The 20675-nt window shown below is 38.6% G+C and overlaps 1 protein-coding gene across 5 annotated transcripts in view; it reads right to left on the bottom strand.

Moving 5' to 3' along the window:
• Tbc1d19 (TBC1 domain family member 19) overlaps positions 1-20675 on the bottom strand; it is a 119682-nt gene that overhangs the window by 61415 nt on the left and 37592 nt on the right. For all 5 annotated transcript variants that reach the window (XM_006994927.4, XM_076546304.1, XM_042286000.2 and 2 more), the window contains 5 exons: positions 16821-16893; positions 14847-14885; positions 13266-13378; positions 7502-7576; positions 3459-3521 (listed from right to left, as the gene is read on the bottom strand). In XM_006994927.4, coding sequence (XP_006994989.1) covers positions 3459-3521; positions 7502-7576; positions 13266-13378; positions 14847-14885; positions 16821-16893 — 363 coding nt within the window. The remainder of the gene's footprint in view (positions 1-3458; positions 3522-7501; positions 7577-13265; positions 13379-14846; positions 14886-16820; positions 16894-20675) is intronic.

The raw sequence follows: 20675 nt of genomic DNA, 5'->3' as shown, positions 1-20675 counted from the left end.
GTTCCTTGGCCATTTGTGTTTCATCTTTTGAGAAGCTGTACCCCATTTTTAATTGAGTTATTTGAATTCTTGATGTTCAGAACTTTTTAGTTCTTCATATATTTTAGATACTATCTCTCTACCAGATGTGTAACTGGTAAGGATCTTTTCCCATTATGCAGGCTGCTTCTTTGCCCAAAAGATGGTGCTGTTTGCCATGCAGAAGCTTCTCAGCTTCATGATGTCCCATTTATTAACTGTTGGTCTTAGTGTTGTGTTATCAGTGTCCTGGTCAGAGTGTCCTTTCTGTGACAATGAGTTCAAGCCCATTCTCCCCGTTCTCTTCTATCAGAGTCAGGACATCTGGTCTTCTGCTGAGGTCCTTGATCCATCTGGAGTTGATTTTGTGCAGGGTGATGAGTATAGGTCTATTTCTTTCTTCTACACGTAGCCATCCAATCTGATGAGCACCATTTGTTGAAGATGCTGTATTTTCTCCAGCATGTATTTTTGGCTTGTTGATCAAAAATCAGATGTCCTTTGGTGTATGGACTGATGTCTGTGTCTTCAATTCCATTCCACTGGTCAATGTATCTGTTTTTAATGCCAGTACCATGTTGTTTTTATTGCTGTAGCTCTGTAGTACAACTTGAAACCTGTAATGATGAGACCTCCAGAAGTTCTTTTATTATTCAGGACTTTTTTTGCTAGCCTTTTTCGTGTGTGAGTGTGTGTGTGTGTGTGTTTCTATATGAAGTTGAAGATTGTTCGATTTCTTTGAACTGTGTTGGAATTTTGATGGAGATTGTGCTGAATCTGTAGATTGCTTTTGGTATCGTGGCCATTTTCACAATATTAATCCTATCAATCCATGAGCATGGAGCTCTTTCCATCTTCTGGTGTTTTCTTCAATTTCTTTCTTCAGTGTCTTACAGTTTTTATTATACCAGTTTTTCAGGTGCTTGGTTAGAATTATCCCAAGGTGGTTGTTGTTGTTGTTTTAGGCTATTGTGAAAGGTACTTTTCCCTGATTTCTTTTTGTCACTCATATATAGAAAGGCTAATGATTTTTTTGTGTTAATTTTGTATCCTGTTACTTTGCTGAAAGTGTTTATCAGCTGTACAAGTTTCCCGGTAGAGTTTTTAGGGTGTTTTATATATAAAATCATATCATCTATAAGTATATTAATTTGCTTATAGTTTTAAATAATCAGACTATTTATAAAATAACTTTAAAATATCATCATGAAGAAAGTATTTAATACCTGACTATATAAAAAAATTAAGTCCTCAAAAGTGTTGTAATTATCTTCTCATTATGCAATGAGGATAAAGATGCACATCAAAGCTTATTTAGAAAAATGAACAAAGAAAATGGTGTGTATACACAATAGAATAATGTTTAGTCTTTAAAAAGAAGGACACCCTGCCCCAGGAGACAGTACAGGTGAACCTACAGGATAGAGCTCCTTGAGGTAAGCCTGTCACATAAAGCCAAAGATGGCAGTATCCTACTGATATGAGACTTCCAAACAGTCAAACGCACAACAGCAGAGACCAGAATGGTCCTTGCCAGAGTCTGGAGAGGGCACAGAGGGAGTTGATATTCAATGGCATAACATTTCAGTTATGCCAAAAGCAATCATAAATTTGTGAGCGAGGCTATTAAAGGAACTGTGGTTTATACAGTAAGGATCCCCTGAAGATTGTCCTGGTTCTCCTCAGCAAACACATGCCCTGCTTGAAAATGATTCTGCTGTCTGACGTGTTTACTTTCAAGTTTCTTACACATCGTCATTTATGTGTGGGGAAAATGGATATGCTCTTACGGGTCACTTTCTGGTATTAACTGGAGAAATTGTTATGCTTGCTCACTGGCTCTGTCAGCAAGGAAGATGCATTTGTCACCTAGCAAGAAGCTCCTGTTACCACCACAAAAGACTTTATAGTTGGAACTTAAAACTGACACTCTCTCTTCATTCACCAGTGAAACAAACTTGTCAAATTTATACTCTCTGTGACCACACATAGAAATACAATAGTCTGAGACTATGAATCATGTCATTGTTGGATCTTGGTCGATACATGGTAACTGATATGTCCATAAGTTTGGTGTTATAACACTTTTAAAATTTGGTATGTTATGCATGCATGCATGTATAGATGCATGTGCATGTGTATATGTATACACATTTGCATGTGTGCGCATGTCCACATGTGTATGAAGATCCAAGATTGATGTCAGAAGTCTTCCTTGATTGCTCTTTACCTTAGTCATTGAGGCAGGGTCTCTCACTGAACCCGTAGCTAGAATACAGGCACCATAGTCTAGCCAGCTGATTTGCTCCAGGGATCCTGTCTGTGCCTTCTGAAAATTGGAATGATTGGCAGACCACATGCCCACCGACATCTACATGCATTCTGGGGATGAGAACTCTAGTCTCTGAGCTTGCATGCCAAGCTTTCTTCAGAGAGCCACGCCCTTGGTCCTGCTGCACAGCCATTTTGTGTTTGTGATTGAAACAGCATAAAAAGGACCACACGTTTTAATAAGCAGAGAAAGTTAGACATTTCAGGTTTTTTTGGTTCAAATGATATCTTTACTTGTATGACATTAACTACTCTAATTTCCTTAGGAATCAGTTCAGAAAAGGATCCATTACAACAGGAACTAAACCATAAAAAAAGGAAATCTAGAACTCTATGATACTGAGGAAACCTCAGCCAGATAGGAATACTAAAATACTAAAAACAGTCAACTTTTGGATAAGGAAAGCAAGTTCAGTTCATTAGCTACTGATCTATCTTCCAAGTTCGTTGATTACTTACTGATTTTCCAAATATACTGTTGAGCCATCCAGAGGATTTTTCATTTCAGTTATTTTATTTTTCAACTCTAGAATTTATCTTTTTTATTTTCATCTCTTTATTGACCTTACCTACTTGATTAACAAGTCATCATACTTTACTTATTTCAGAGTGGCTTCTTTTAGTTCTTTGACATACTTATTTTAAAAAGTGTTTATTTATCCTTTGACAATTTTATACATGTATACAATATATCTTTCCATATGCCCTGAACTCTCCTCTCTTACTTACCCTGTACTTTGAAATATTTCTAATGGATGCTTTGAAGTTTGTGTCTGTCAAAATAATCAGAATACTCATGCTTCTCCACATTGATTTTAAAACATTTAATTATTTATTAATGTAGCCAATAGAAAGTATCATGTAAAATGCATTCTCTAACATCTTGGGACTGCTTAAGTATTAAGTTGACATCGAGTTTTAGAGTTTGTGCCAACAAAAATTTTAGAAAATTGACCTGCTAGCATATCCTGGCTGTAGCATATACAACCAAAAGGGGCGGCCCAGAAAGTCATTTGGGAATTCGGAAGATTTACTTAACTATAGAATATCTTTAAAGTATTATAACTTAGAGAACCTAAAACAAAGATCTGGATAATGTAAAAACTTACCTGATATAAATAATCTTCAAATACAAAATAGTAATCGTCATTGCTTGCTGTCAGCTTCACATCCTAGAATTAAAGTTGCAAAGCACTGAAAATTACTCAAAAGAATCTGCCTCTAATTCTAAAGAATAAATACAACATTTGGAAATAATATTACAATGAATTTTATATCTTATGTGATGTTATAGAAATTTCCTGGTGAGAATTTATTCCTATGACATATTTATTCGGCAAAATATGTACTACATTATTTGATTTCTAATTCCTTAAGGTTTCATTAATAACTCCTTATGATTTATTTCAGTTAATCTCCTCTTAGATGTCTTAAAGCTGTAAAAGAAAACCAAACAGGATCATAACTCCAGCAGCAATCATAACACTCTCTTTCCAGACTAAACTCTGTCTTCATCACTCACACCTAAGACACTTAGGCATTCCTTCAACTGTCTCCTATGTGTGTGTCATTGGTTACCTGAGAATCATCATGTGCTCCTGGGAGGCTAACATCTGAGATTTCCTGCCCCATGAACTTCAGGGCTAGTGCATGTCATCCCTTGGATAGAACGTTGGTCCTTTCTTTAGCTACTTCTATGTGGATTTCCTGACCTGGGGCTACTTAAAAACATTCTCCTCTCCCAGTGAGTGAGACTGAGGACTCTCTCAGCTCTAGCACCTTGCTTCATACACACCTAGCTCCCTCACAGGGTCTGACACCTAAGTGTCCAGCACATGTTTGATGAGTCAATGATAAAGTGAATAGAAACTAATTGCCTAATTGCAGTTCTCTGGGATGCTGTTCTCCAACAGCAAACAAACATCAGCTCATGGGAAAAGCAAAATATCCACATTCCCCCTGGACGATCTCTGAACAGTTTTTATGGTGAGATGAACACACTCATCATGTACTTCAGGGTGAAGAGCACAGACATTCCACCAGATCTGACTAAGAGTTTAATTCGGTTACACCACTTCTAGCTACATAACTTTGGCTAGTTACTCCAAATCTAGGTCACTGTGCTTTGATAAGTGACCCCTAAAAGCCTATGTGTTAAAGGCTTAACCTCCCCCCCCCCCCCACTTCATGTACTCTTGAGAAGGGCTAGAACTTTTAAGTTCTGATACCCAATGAGGGAAGTCCAGTTACTAAGAAGTGATTCTGAGGGGATATGGAACCTGGTACCTATCTGTCCTTTTCCTTGTACCCTAGCTGCCACAAGGCAAGTAGTTTTGCTCTACCTTGACTCTTGCCACAAGGTACTGACTTGCCAGACCCAAAAGCAATAGAGGTCCACGGCCATGAACTACACAGTAAGGTAAGCCTTTCCTTCTTCAATGATAGTATCTCACATGCTGTCACTGTAACAACAGAAAAATGAGTCTCCATGTCTGTAAATGGGTAGTTACTATGTTTGCAGGATATTTGTACACTGTGAGAAGATGTACTGCTGTGATTGGTGTAATAAAAGGCTGAACGGCCAATAGCTAGACAAGAGAATATAGGCGGGACTTCCAGGCAGAGAGAGAACTCTGGAAAGAAGGAAGGTGGAGCCATCAGCCATATGCCAAGGCAGCAGGATGGAAAAATGTAGATTTTAAAAATATGGGTTAATTTAAGTTATAAGAACTAGTTAGGAACAAGCCTAGGGTAAGGTCAAACTTTTATAATTGATAATAAGTCTCCATGTCATTATTTGCGGGCTGGCGGTCCCAACCATAAAGTACTGCTACATTACTACTTACTTCAAAAGGTGTGGCAAGTGCTTAGAATAGCATCAGATTCTGAGCCAGTACTCAAAAAACTCTGAGAGTTGATCAAAAGCCCCTCCAGGTATATACTGACTATACCTTGAAGAACCTCTGCACCCAAAGGATGGTGATACTTTTGAACCCACCATATAATCATTTCAACAAGTACTGATTGGTTGATCAGGATGAAGTACACCAAAAATCAAAACACATACAAAGAAAACAAAGATAATGTTTACTTTTCAGGAAATCTACCATATTGGCTGGAGAGATGGCTCAGTGTTTAAAAGCACTGGTTGCTCTTCCAGAGGACCTGAGTTCAATTCCCAGCACCCACAAGAGGGCTCACAACTGTCTATAACTATAGCTCTATGGGATCTGTTGCCCTCTTCTGGTGTGCAGATATTCACACAGACAAAACCTCCATATACATAAAAAAAAAAAATCTACCATAGCAATGAAAAGAACAAACATGTAATAAAAATGTGGGAAGACTCACAATGACAGATTAAAACAATCCATGACTACATAGCTGAAACAGTCCAGGACATTCAACTAAACAGCTGAACCAAAGAGAAGTCAAGGGCTCGATGGACTAAGTCCTGCATAGCTCTGGAGAAAACTTGAAACTACAGAGTACAGGGGAAAAAATGGATCATTCGTCTGACGTCGAGGTTCCATGGGTGGACATGAGAGTAGTACCTTCTCAGCAAAGGTGATACTGACGCAGCCAAAACTGGTCCTGGGGTTAAAATTATGAATTACAGTGGCACGTGGAGCCCCAAAGCTAATCCTCACTCAACAGAGTCTTGTTCACTGTCATTTATTATTAGAGATGAATTAAGCTTTTCCCTTAGGGGTATGAGAGTAAAGAATGAGAAACACTGGTGTAACTGGCAGGCCAGAGTAAAGAGTAGAACAGAACTAGAGGCTCCAGACACGAGGCCAACTGTGGGGAGGTGAGGGAACCCAGCACAGGTAGAAGAATCCAAGTGTTCAGTTCCGGGAAGATATTAAATATGACTTCCCACACAGTCCTAGAGCCACAAATTATCCCAGGGGGAAATCTACCCAAGGGGAAACTCCTGGCACCAACAACTCAATGTATCTCTACAATAAAACTTAAGATATACTTGGCCACATACTTAGAAGCTTAAAAAAGTGTTTGTTTTCTTTTTGTGGCTGAAGAGATGGTTCAGTGGTCAGTACAGTAGTACTGCTCTTTCAGAAGACTCAAGTTTTCCCACTTCAGACAGCTCACAACCACCTGTACCTCAGGGGTACCTCATTCACGTGCACACTTCCACATGAAGACATATACACATAATTTAAATAGCTTTATTACAAAGAAAATATACAAAGACCTAAATAATCATGAGACAAATAGGATTACAATACCATACTCTTGTTTTAATTTTAGCTGCTTTTCCACTCTCTTTGTGTGGAATGGAAAAACAGACTTGAATTTAAGATGAACAATGTTTTTTCTCTTCATGAAAACATGGAGAGACTGGGAAAAGAACACAAGAACAACTCCCTAGGGAAGAAGACCACAGTGTCTGCAGGCCTCAAGCTTGGGAAGCCAGCCTCGACTTCACAGGCACAATGATCACATCAGGCATTTCCTTCCCTCCCTCCCTCCCTCCCTCCCTCCCTCCCTCCCTCCCTCCCTCCCTCCCTCCCTCCCTTCCTGCCTTCCTTTCCTCTTTCTTTCTTTCTTTCTTTCTTTCTTTCTTTCTTTCTTTCTTTCTTTCTTTCTTTCTTTCTTTCTTTCTTTCTTTCTTTTCTTTCTTTCTTTCTTTCCTTTTTCTTTCTTTCTTTCTTTCTTTCTTTCTTTCTTTCCTTTTTCTTTCTTTCTTTCTTTCTTTCTTTCTTTCCTTTTTCTTTCTTTCTCTCTTTCTTTCCTCTTTCTTTCTTTCTTTCCTCTTCTTTCTTTCTTTCTTTCTTTCTTTCTTTCTTTCTTTCTTTCTTCTCTCTCTCTCTCTCTCTCTCTCTCTCTCTCTCTCTCTCTCTCTCTCTCTTTCTTTCTTTCTTTCTTTCTTTCTTTCTTTCAGACAGGGTCTCAGGAAGCCCAGGTTAGTTTCAAAGTCACTATGAATCCAAGCATGACTTTGAGCTCCTGGTCCTCCTTTCTCTGCCCTCAGGTACAGGGATCCTAGCTATGTACTATCACACAGCCACTCCAATTATTTTTCAAGTTTAATATGTACTTTTGCCCACAGTTCAAGCCCTGCAGAGAGAAAACTCTTCATTGTAAATGCTATTGATGAAATGGAAAAACAATGGATACTTATACTTACTTTATAAATTAGACTGTCCACCAGAAGGTCATGCTGTATCACGTTGGTTTTAAGTTGCTCATAATACAGGATGTCCTATATTTGAAAGTAAAATACACAAAAATTTAATGTTTATAAGGTCAGCCTCAAACCTTAATAAACAATAGTCAATAATAAAATTATAACCATTAAGAGATAGGGACTCTTTTATTCATTACTACATAATGATAGCTAAGTAACAGTAGATGTTTAATAATACGCCCATTTCCAATACTGGTATCTAGTGGGTATTCACTCAATATTTACTAATAATAAATACAATATTTATGAACTAGGTGCATCTTACAATTCCTTTAACAACATGAAATGGATCAGTGAGAATTATCTCCACTCACATTGGAGGAGCTTAGGTCCAGAGAGAATGATAACTCGATGTCCAGAGCCACAGACTGGTCACTGTCATGGCTCCACAGTTGGGCAGGACTACTGTAAATACTATAAGAGCTGGTCCTCAGGAGAAGGCTTCCAGGTCAAGTCCTCTAAGTCTCGGATATCACAATTTTAAACTCATGCCCCTAAAATGGAGACTCAGGCTGTCTCTCGGTAGTTTGTCCCTACGCATACTGCTATAATAAATACCCTTCCTGTGCTGTGCTCCCCTGTGTGCAGGACAAATGGGCAAAGCAGAGCTGGAGGGTGAAAACTATTCTCATCTTACCTCAGCATATGAACTGCCTGACCACTTCCTAAGAACAATAGCAATCCAAATTTCCCCCAGCCAAATGAGGTGCCATTGTGTCTACACCTTTATCTCAGAAATGATATTTCATTATTGTGTTCATTGGTGCTTTTTCAACCAGCAACCTGAAGAGTCTCCCGCTGTTCCCTGGCCACTTGGATTTCCACAGCAGGGATTCGCCCTTCCCAGTAGTATCTGCCTGTCCTGTAGGTGGTCTTTCTCGCTAGAGTGTGTCAGCCTCTTCATTAAGAAGGAGAATCGACCTCCTGCCATTGCGCTGTAAGCACTTTTCTTCAAAGTAACATGTTCCTTGAATTTTATGATAAACCTTGACAATTTTAAGTGTTCTTTAAGGCTTTGGGTTTTCTTGCATTAGGACAGGCTTCCATATCACATGTTCATACAAATAGTTTTCACTCAATTAGCTGTACATTTCCTCGATCTTATTATCGTGCCTTGTATCAAAAGGTCTTACTGTTCTCTGCCAGTGTAACAGTTAATTATCAGCATCAGCACTCTCAACTGAAGTAAAATTACAGAGCGAGAGCTATCTATTAAGTCACTACTCCATTTTCCTTAATAATGGATTTGGTTATTCTTAGACACTTAACCTCCATAAAAACCTTAAGGTAACTACACCCAGTTAAAAATAACAGAGATTTTCCCAAATATTTGTTTAGAAAAGAAGGGATGTTTCATGATGCTAAGGCATCCCATCAAGAATATGATGGAGATCTTTGTCGTGTAAGGCAAATCCACAAGCTTTTGTGGGCTTCAGAGAACGATGGCAGCCCCTTTTCTGTAGGGCTGTTGTGGGGAAAATGGAAACATACCATAAGCTCAGGACAGTGCCAGGCAGGTTTTACTGTTCTGCCTTTTGTGTCCACTGTTTTCCTCATAGGGGCTCCAAGGCTCTCTTGTTCTCGACATTAAATGTTTTCATGTTCCTGCTATTATAAACCTGGTGTTTCTCACTTCTGTATTTCAAGTTGATAATATGGATAAAAGAAGCCAGGCAGTGGTGGTGCAGGCCTTTAATCCCAGCACTTGGGAGGCAAAGCCAGGAGGATCTTTGTGTGTTCGAGGCCAGCCTGGTCTACAGAGCGAGATCCAGGACAGGCACCAAAAACTACACAGAGAAACCCTGTCTCGAAAAAACAAAAATATGGATAAAAGCAACTAATTTTTAAATATTTTATATAATGTCTTACTAAAATATTTTATAGTAAATTTTTAGTCTTCTAGGTACTCAACCATGATCATAATCATCTCTGGAGAATATGACGGTGTGTCTTCTTCCTCCAATCATAAACCAGTTCATATTCCTGACTTACAACATTGGCTAGAACCTAAACAATGATGCTGCGTAAACTGGTGCTACTGCAGCCTTCTGCTGGTTCTAACAAGGAGAGTGGGAGAACTGCTCCTCATTGCACTCAGATGGCTTGTAGGTACAGTCTCCAGTTTCAGTACTTTCATTTCAAGATTTGATTTGAAAGGGCTGCTGGATGTCATCTAGGCCATGTGGCACCCACTGCTACTTTTCTCTATGAATACACTGATGTCTGTGATTTGAAGGCCCAGGGCCACCCATCACTCAGTGGCCTGCCAGTGTGAATTCAGTTGATCCAAGCTGAACAGGACACTTTCTTTCCCCCCCTTGGTGACTGTCTACAGTGTATGTGTGGCCAAAGATGACCATTCCTGTCGGAGGGGACAGCTCTGCAGTTGAGAATCACCAGTGAGATATTGCACTAAACCACATTTTATCCTAGGACTTTTACATCTCCCATAGAAAGCAGAGAGAAACACAGTCCTGGTGACATCTGAAAAAATAGTGCTTTAGAAAAGAAAGGTTCAGTGAGTTTACACTATTAATATTTATTTTAATTTGTTGTTAAAACTTTTTGTTCATATGTATGCCGACATAAATAAATAAAATAAAATCAATTATAGGAATTAATTCCTTGGGTAATAAATACTGGGAAATTAATCTGCATTATTATTTATGAATTATAAATGCTCACAGAGAACTTCATTTTAATTGCTATACTCAACATTATTTATTTTCAGTTGTACTTGTAATGCTATTTATTATCAATTAATTCATGCTTTTCCTGGCTATTGCTAGAAAAGTAATAAATATCTTAATAAGAGTAATTAAAATACTAATTTTAGGATCAAATATTTCTGTAAAGAAATATGTATTCGGGGCTGGAGAGATGGCTCAGAGGTTAAGAGCACTGACTGCTCTTCCAGAGGTCCTGAGTTCAATTCCCAGCAACCGCATGGTGGCTCACAGCCATCTGTAACTAGATCTGGTGCCCTCTTCTGGCCTGCCGTCATACATGCTGTATATATAATAAATAAATAAAATCTAAAAAAAAAAAAAAAAAATATGTATTCAAAAGCATTGAATAAAATTTTAAACACAAAGAAAAATTTTACTGGGCCCAATTACTCAAAATGTCAACAATCCCATAAATATATTTATATAGTAATCTTGTGAGTTAGTTGAACTGGCTACAATTCAGACAAGCAATGAAATATTGTGCAACAAATACAAAATGCTGGGTGACTGAGTGAAAACAAGGTCATGTTGGTTCAGAAACTCATCTGTCCATAAAATTTCAAAATCACAGGCTCGATATCTAAGACACTTCATAAAACAAGTTCACATTCTTTTCACTATGTAGTTAAAATATATTGGCTTCTTCTAATAAACAAATGGAGTTGTTTCTGTAGCCTTCATAAAATGATGATAACCATAGTACCTTCACATTGATTTTAGTACCAATTAGCATACAAAATAAACTATAATAATTTATTGATACTGCCATGTACCAAAGCTTCTGTGTACTCAAGAAATAATTATACAATTAAATATCTTTGTACTTTGCTTTTAATTATTTTTTAATGTCATATGACTTGCTAAACAAATGTTTAACCTTTAGCATATTTATTTAAAATTGTTTGGACATTTAATATCCTATCTTTTGGAGATAGAGCTAGGGAAAGAATCTAGATAGACAAGTTATCTTCACAAAACTCCACTGATAAACATTTACTGAGTACTGTCTGTTCTGAGTGCCCAGGCTCAAGCCTGCAGGGCTATGCCGAGGGACGGATGCACCGAGACACAACTCTTTTCTGCGGTAGAATTTGCTCATCACGCTTGAACGACACTCTCTAAGAAAGAATGTGATGGCCATAAGGCTAGTCATACTAATTCTCCATAAACATGCCTATCATTAGACGTCTCAAAAATTCAGTAAGTTGGGGTTTGGAGAGATAGCTCAGCACTTAGGAGCACTGGCTACTCTTGCAGAGGACTCTGGTTCAATCCCCAGGCTATAAATTCCAGCCAGGGAATCCAGTGCTTTCTTTTGGCCTCAGAGGGCAATCATTATCTGTCATTATTAAGGTAATATTTTTTGGAAACTCCTAAATTTGATTGTGAAAAGGTAGCATTTCCTTTGCACAGAGAACAGGACTTGTTTGACTCTGCAGCAGTTGAGGGTGGCATGTTACTTGGAAACTTAAACCCAGTGAAGAATTATGTTTTCTAGAAAATCACACAAACAGAAAAATGTCTGTTTTGTAAACAATTCTCTCCAAAGTGTTACAAAAGATAGCAATACCTCATGCTGCAAAACTGTTCTGCAGCAAATCCCAAGCTTTCTTCTTTCAAATAAAAGATATGGACAGTGCTGTTCACAGAAGGAAACTTGAAACACACACACACACACACACACACACACACACACACACACCATACATAGATATACACACATACTTCACATAATTAGCAAAGGTTAGAAATGCAATTTTTTATAACAAACATTAATGTCTTATTTTATCAGAATTATTCATTACAATTAATCTGTAACATAATTACAAGTAATACTAATTATTATGACTACTGCCATTAGTGGCAAACATTTGTGTCCATTATTACATAATAGACATATATGTTACTTTCTGTATATTTATCACAAGTCTGTGACATAAATATTATTACCTATATTTATGTACAGGTTAACTTAAGCTTGAAGAAATTTAAGCAATTTGCTCAATGATATGTCTTCAGTAAGTTAGGGAACTCTGAGTTTAAACCAGGTTTATATAATCATAGAACCTGTCACACTATTAGTATGACAATGATTAAAAATCTTTAAATGGGTGAATTTACAAATATATATATTACAAATATATATATATATATAAATTCACTATACATAGGTAATTACATATGTGCATGCAGTGAGAATATTCCAGAAGTCAATGTCTTATGCAGGTTTTCATTACTAAGTCTGTGACCTCGGCTGGGGATATAGCTCAGTTGGCAGAGAGCTGGCTTTGCAGGCATGAAGCCCTAGGCTCCATCTCCAGCATCAGAAAACAAAACACCCATGGTCTGTTAGTGATTTTCTCACTTCCTTTAATATTCATTGCATTTCTTGAAAAAATAATCATGTATTTGGGAAAATAATATTTGTACATTATGTCAAATTTTAGAACCATAGGGATAGCACACACTTCAAAGGGAATCATAAATCCAAGTGTGGTTGTGCATGCCTATAATCCTAGCACTTTCAGAAGCAGAGACAAGATCATTGGGAGTTCAAGGCCAGCCTCAGCTGCCTAAATGAGTTTTTAAAGCAATACAGGCTACATGAACCCTACCTCAAAAAACCAACCAAATAAATAAAAAAACCACGGAGAATTCACTTACTCATTCGCAGTTGTTTTTCTGCATTACTTGCTATTATAACATCCCACTCTGTCACATCTTCGCTGATCTGAGTTCTTAAGATTTAGCTTCTTGTTTTATTACATATATACAGGATCACGGTATTTAGAAGTGTCTGTTGAGCATACTGATCAAGTTTGGTGTTAAATCCTGCCTTACCTTAAAACAACTGTGATGCTGGGAATGAAAAGCAGGGTGAATAATGAACTACGTGGCAGCTTTTCTGCTTTGAAAAACCAAGATTTAGAAAACAAACTGAACAACTAAATTTGATCCCTCTCTTTGCTTCTTACCTCGGGTTGACTGGAGATATTCAAAATGAGCGCCCAGAGCTCAGCTCTCAGTGCCGTGGGACTTCCTTGTCGGATGTACTGCTGGGCAGCAGCGCTATCCTGCTGCACTAGAACTGTCAAATGCATGTGATAATCCTGTTAGAAAAGTCACAATGCCAGGAGCGTCTCAGACATCTCTCATTACAAATCTTTTGGGAAGCAAAACTTCAGTCTCTGTATGTGACCTCACGGATCTATCTTTTTCTTCCTTCACTCTCTGGGTTTTGAGATGGCCCTACTACAGACCAAAAGTTTCAAGCCTTAATCTCCCTTAGCTCCTCCTCAGCCAATCAAAGCTTTCAGCGTTGAAAGCTTTAGATCACTGTGCTTTTCCACAGCTCCACAGATCTACAACTACTACCGAGAAGGGTGTCTGCCTACCATGACCACGCAGCGCCTCATCTTCAGAACCCACAATTTTCACAAATGTATGCTACCAAGTCATGGAGCTTCTGTTATTTGGAAGCAGTACTGTACATGCAGTATCCTGCCCAAGAATAATGTATAAGAATGTTAAGACACCCATTCTACCAAATGACTCCTTAGCTCTGAAAATTTTTTTAAAAAGGTCAGATTGGGAAAGAAATGCAAAACAGACTAAGAAACTTTCAACAAAATTATCATTAAGCACCCATATTAAAAAAAATCAGTATAGTATCATTTTGCTTCCATTTTTATTTTCTTTAATTAAAATATGAACTATTCAACCTGAAAATAAAAAGCCCACAAAATAAAAGCAAACAAACAAAAATATGAGACCACCACACATCCAATGTTTATCTAACAGCATCATTTTCTTGTTTCCTTTTAAAGGGAAGAGGAAATTTTCTAATAAAAAAAAAGACATGATGAAAAGACACATGGAGAGCATAATAATTTTAAAGAACATTCTTTATCTGAATGTTTAATGAAAGAGGCCAAGCCTACAAAAGAAGTCTTTGAAATTAAAATGACTTTGAAGCGCTGAAGTAGGGACATTGGTACATGACAATAATTGTCACAGACGGTTCGGTCTGACACACAGCCTTCTTACCTCAAAGACAGTCAAGGATTTATAGAAACAAGAGAAAGAGCCAAAGGATGGGCAGTTGTTCCCCAGGATATGGAGACCTGCTACGCTTATTAAGCCTTATCATTGTGAGCCATCAGCAGGATTTAAGAGCTCCATCCTCTCCTGATGCAGGAGCATGCCCTCATTAGCGCTAATGAGAGGTGTGTGGGTGCATTAAAGAGGAAGCTGCCTCTTTGATTGTGAGATGAAATTCTGCTGTAGAGTGCTCGCCTCTCATGCGGCTGATGAATGTAGGTCTGCATTTCCTGTTCAGGGAGCCAGCTGTGTGCTTAATTTCCTAAGACAGCTAAAACCCTGCATTGGCTTCTAAATAAAGATCCCCGTTAGATTACCTGCTTGGTTAAATATTATGACTCTCCGGTGCTTCACTTTACAGAGAATGAATTTCAACTGAGACTATTTCATGGGAACCGTTACCTAGAACTCTCTCAATTTTTTTTATAGATTTTAATAAATGTGACTACACTTACCTTTTTGCCCAATACGCACATGCTCATTTTCAAAAAGTTCTAAAAATATTAAGAGAAAATAAAATTATTAGACACAAACATGATTAATTACAGTTAGAGTAAGAAGTATTTCCCCATTACTGATACTTATTTTTAAAGTTGGATAACTATGCAGAAAATGTAAGAATGTATTTGTTTATTTATCTGTCTGTCTGTCTGTCTGTTTATTTAATTGAGACAGATTCTTGCTGCCCAGGCTGGTCTTCCTCTAGCAGTCTGGGGAGGCCTCAAGCTCTCAACCCTGTTGACTCAGCCTTCTTCATTCAAGGCACACACTACTACACTGACTCTGAACACTGGAATAAGCAGCCTAAGTGCAAAAAACCCTAAGTTGTTAAAAGTAAGTTCACGCATTTAATTGGGGAACAAAAATGGACAAATTAAGTTTTCTTTTGTTAAAACAGAATGTATTCTTATACAAAAAATATTTCTGTACATCCAGAAAAAATTCAAAAAAAGGTTGTTTTTACTATTATTCCAGTGGCTGGAGACATGGCCCAGGGCTAAGAGCTGTTGCTGCTCACTCAGGAGGACCTGAGACCTGTTCATAGCGCTCATGTCGGCTGCTCAAACCCCCTGCAAACTCCAGCTCCAAGGGATTTAGCACCTGCTCCAGTTCTGTGGGCACCCTCTCACACACAATCACACAACTGCATAGACACATACATATAGAAGTACACATTCACACACCACATAAATAATATAAAGTAATTAGTTTTAAAAAATCAAGAAAAATTTCTTTGAACTAAAAACCCAGCCACCTTGCTAACAGCTTCATTTATAAAGTCTTATTTTCACTCCAGTTGAGCATCAAAGGCTATCTAAGCACGGCCTGCCTCTTGTAGGGAGAAGCTCTGCCTCATGAATGCTATGCAAAAGCTTTCACTGGAACAGTTGCTCTTTAAAAACTATCAATCATAATGCAAACAGACTCATTAACTACGACATATTAAAATAAACTCTGTTCACAGTAAAAGAAAAGAACACCATCAAGGGAGTTTTTTCAAGGTAAGTTTCTGAATTTGTAATGTGTATGTGGCAGAGGGCTTGTATCCAGAATTTACGAAGACAGTCTTACAGAAAGAGGCACTTGCCAGACACAAATAAGCCAAGAGTTTGAAAAAGTTCTTTACCAACAATCAACCAACAATGGTACAAAAAAACCAGAAAACATAAAAACTGCTTGACCCTATTAATCATCAGAGAAAATAATTAGAATGCATATAAAACATGGAGCCATGGCTGTGGTAAAAACAAAAAAAGACTGGAAATCTGTGGTAAAAACAAAAAAAGACTGGCAATTTTAAATGAAAAAACGTATGGAGCAATGAACTTCTCATACAAAGTTGATGGGAGTGTACGTCGGCATGGTAACTTTGGAAAACTGGCAATATCTACTGACATTGTGCATATGCACATGACATGATAACTATCAGTTCACTCTCAGGTATGTGCCCTCAGATGGACATACACATCCAATGGCCTGTCAAAGAATATTCACAGCAGGACAACTGACGATTACCAAATGATGAGAATAATTCAAATGGCCATCAACCATCTTCAAAATAGACAGCAGTATTTGCATATGGTGGATCACAATACGAAACTGAAACAAATAATTTTTTGTCACAACACTATGTATCTTATAGACAACAGTAAGCCAAAGAAACCAGACGCAAGTGGGTGCAGCGAATAAATCCAAACAGTCTACACTAGCCCTCTGGTGTTTCAAGCAGGATAGCCGTTACTATGGGGATGGCAGAGTCTGTACCTGTGCCCAGGGGGCATCTAAGCTGTTGGGATATGTTGTTTCTTGACTGAGCTGAAGGTCACACAGTGTGCCCACTTTGTAACCCACTGATCTGCATACAGATGGCTTGTGTACTTGGAAGCTATCACTTGTCACTAATTAAATGTCGCATGGGAAATACTAACCAGGAGGCACTTGTGTAGAATCATCTATACCCAGTTGTCCTGTATTTAAGCCAAGTTCTACAAAGCATTCTTTCTGAAAAATAACATATGAAGAATTAGCACACATCTCAGACTCTGGTGTTTTCAAAAAAGGTTACTTTTACCTAAATATCAACAAGTAAAGAAAATCACATGTAAAAATGAATCTTTGTTTCATTCAAATATCAAAAATAAAAGAACAGTAATAGACTCTAAACATTAAGGGGCAGAGTAACCACAGTTGTGTACTGCAGATAGGGCTATGCATTATTTTCATGAAATAAACGTGACTAGAAAAGCCATAGCACTTAGGAAAAATTAGTAAACATAATGAGAAAAGAACATAAACATACAGTAGTTTTCCAGTACAGGACCTTTGGTAATGTTTTTCTTTCCATCACTTTTTTCTTTCTAAACTTTTTCACTTTGAACACTTTGGACAGGATGAATACTGGCATTATCTTCTTCAAAAGTTTTCTCTTCATTTTGCCTCCTTAGGTAAGCCACAAATCAGCATAGTAAGAGGTGATGACTGTCCTTCTAGGTAAAGGCATAGTAATGCTCTAACCTTTCCTAAAGCAAGCAAGCAAGCACACACACACACACACACACACACACACACACACACACACACACACACGCATGCACGCACACATGCATGTAAACACACACACAGACACGCACACTCACTCACACACACAGAGCACTCACTCACTCACTCACATCATATTTATCAATTTTATCTAACACCACTGTAAAATCACCAACATAAACTTCTCTGTGTTTTCTATGACTTGGCATCTTACTCTGATGATAAGAAGCTAAACCACAAATATCCAAAACAAGTTCAGTTTTGAGCCAAAATGAACTATTGAGTCCTCAGCTAAAATAAGGATGGATTAGAATTATTCATAAGATTTCCTTCTCTTATCTGGTAATGTCCTAAGACAATAATCACATTTGTATTTTGTAAGCATAGAAAACCCCATATTAATCATATTATTTTATTTTACAAGTAATTAAATATTTCTATTAATAGTTGCTTCAGTGTTTTGTAACTATTCTGATTGATGAGCCATACTTCATTCTCCTTTAAGATTGAAGGGTTTTTTTTGTTTTTTGTTTCTTTGTTTGTTTTTTGAGACAGGATTTCTCTGTGTAGCTTTAGAGCCTGTCTTGGAACTCACTCTGTAGACCAGGATGGCCTCAAACTCACAGAGATCTGCCTGCCTCTGCCTCCTGGGTGCTGGGATTAAAGATGTGCGCCGCCACCACCTGGCATAAAATTGAGTTAATTTTAATTTTTCCAAATTATCTGTTCTGTATGTTGGTGAGTTTCATGATTCTTCCATTTCAACCACTGTCTTCCATGTATTTTATGACTCTTCTTTCACTGAATCATTACTGTTAATGATTACGAATCTCAGTTTAAGAATAGCATTGATCTGGATACTAAAACACAAATCTACGGCCAAGCAACACTTCAATACTAGGTTCTGTAATCAAAATGAAGAGTTTTACTTATGACATGTGAGATCTGAATGTCCATTTTCCATGTCATTGCTCTGGACTGTGTGTCATTCAACATTAGCAAATTCTCAGATTCCCATCAAAATTAACCATAGGGAATGTTCCTCCCCAGACGTCTTCCTTGCTGTGCCAGGCTGACAAAAGGCACTCTCAATATATTATCTTTACTCAGCCTTTACCTATACTATACTACACTATACTACACTACACTACACTATACTGTACTATCCTATTCTACACTATAGTAAAACTGTTCTTTTACTGTCCATCCCCCTACTAGCCTGCAGTCCTTTGGAGATGAGGACTGTCTCTTAGTACTGAGCTCTCCAGTACTTATCAAAGCACCTGACCCAGCAAATACTGAACACCGGTGTCTGGTCCCATCTGGCTGCTCCACTAAATTAGCCACAAGCCCTCTTTAGAGATATTAGATCTCCATTTCAAGAAATGTCCTTGTACCTTGGGAGAATCAGAATCACCCTGACACAGTGTACGGATTGCAGGGACTGGTCCTAATGACTACAGATGAGGAGTAACCACACTCTTCCATGCTGCAATACTGACCTGGCAGGCAAGATGTGCCCACTGGCGGTGCAGTGGAGGCATGGCCGCTATGGTGTGACTAGCCACTTTCTGACTGGACTTGAGGCCTGCTCCACAAGAGGGACTATCGTGCCTGGTACTATAATCCTTGTCAAAATCCATGACCAAGAGATCATAGGCCATAGGGTAGAACCTGCAAGCTTTATTTTGCCCAACAAATACTATTCTAACCATAGAGAAGGGGAATTTCTAGAAATGGCAATGAAGAGAGAAAATAGAAGGGAAAAGACTCTACCAGGACCCCAAACAGACCAGGATTGGAGCCAGAGCTTGAGACCAGGAGAATGTATTTTTGACATCAGTGCTGGAACACTGGCATGTCTGTTTTCTGTCTGTGTCATTCTATAAATCTAAGTTATTGTGGGGTCAAGCTGTGGCCTATTCTCTTCATGTCACCCTAAATCCAAACCTTAAACATCTACAACACCTACTAGTGGCCATTCTATAAATTTATATTCATACTCATTCAGTCTCGGTCTTTCTCCCCATCCCCCTCTCCTTTTGGTCTCCGAGTTCATTGCCTCATGCCCTCAAATTGCAGCAGTTTAAATATCTGTGGGCTTTAGCTTCACCACTCAAGTCTGAGAATAAAGCAGTAAAATGTGATTAGGAGCTATGCAGTAAAGACTTTCCTGGAGTGTGGTGGGCCTCTCTGTCAGACAACTCTGTAGCCAGCCAATTTGCTTTACATAAGGTTCTCCAAATCTCCACCAGCTTTGCCGGTGTTCTAGAGTTGGTAGAGGGTCAGGAAGCAGAGCAGCAAAGATAAGAATATAGTCTCACTACTCCATAGACTTTCACTTGATCCCCGTGTTAATGACTTCCATCTTCCTACTGTACATCAGAGGTTTCTGAGCTTACAGTTGTTCTGAGTCTGTATCTCTGGTGAATGTGCCTCTGGGCTCCTATGGGGATGGAGAGAGTCGTGTGACTCTGAATAGTGGGAAGGAGCCCCGCATGATAGTCTTCCACAGAAGTTCTAATCTCAGCCCTGTGGGTTGCCATGGCAGTACTCAGGATGTCTCTGATCCTTGAGCCTTTCCAAGGTTCTTCGAAGAAAACCATTTTGCTTCTTTCATCAGTCAATTTCTACTTAGGAAAGAAAAGGCATGCCACAGGCGTCAAGAGGGAAAAACAGAAGTAGCAAACGCAGAAAGCAACGATGGCTTCTCAGAGCACAAATGAAAAGGAAGTATGAAATCACAAGTGTCCTCCCAGGGCTCAAGGCCATGGTCAAGACCAAGGGTGGTGGGGGAAAAAACGCCCAAAGGAGCCGGCTGGATCTGGGCTGCGGATGACATTATTACACATGGGAATCAGAACGGAGACGACGTCCTCCTGCGGGAGCCTTTCAAATGTCCCTCCACAATCATCCTTTCACTGACAAAATAACACGAGGCCTGCTGCCAAGATGAAACAGTCAGGATCTAGCACAATGCTGCAGATCACAGAGTGGAAGATGTGCATCCACACTTTCCATGCGCTCTGACTGCTCAGGCTTTAGGTTATTTATCAAGGCCTCTCCATCTTTAAAGTTCAGAGCGTCACCACAGAGGTGCTGACTATGCTGTGTCCTTTATTACTTTGGAATGGGTGACAGAAGTGATGACAACATGGCTCCACCATCAGGAAATCTGCTCACAATTCATCTTAAAAACGAATGCCTCCCTGAAACGATAGCTTCCAGAGCAAACACAGTTTCCC

The sequence above is a fragment of the Peromyscus maniculatus genome, chromosome 10 (genome assembly GCF_049852395.1).
Source record: "Peromyscus maniculatus bairdii isolate BWxNUB_F1_BW_parent chromosome 10, HU_Pman_BW_mat_3.1, whole genome shotgun sequence".
Lineage (NCBI taxonomy): Eukaryota > Metazoa > Chordata > Mammalia > Rodentia > Cricetidae > Peromyscus > Peromyscus maniculatus.
This window is presented reverse-complemented; position numbering and strand designations above follow the sequence as displayed.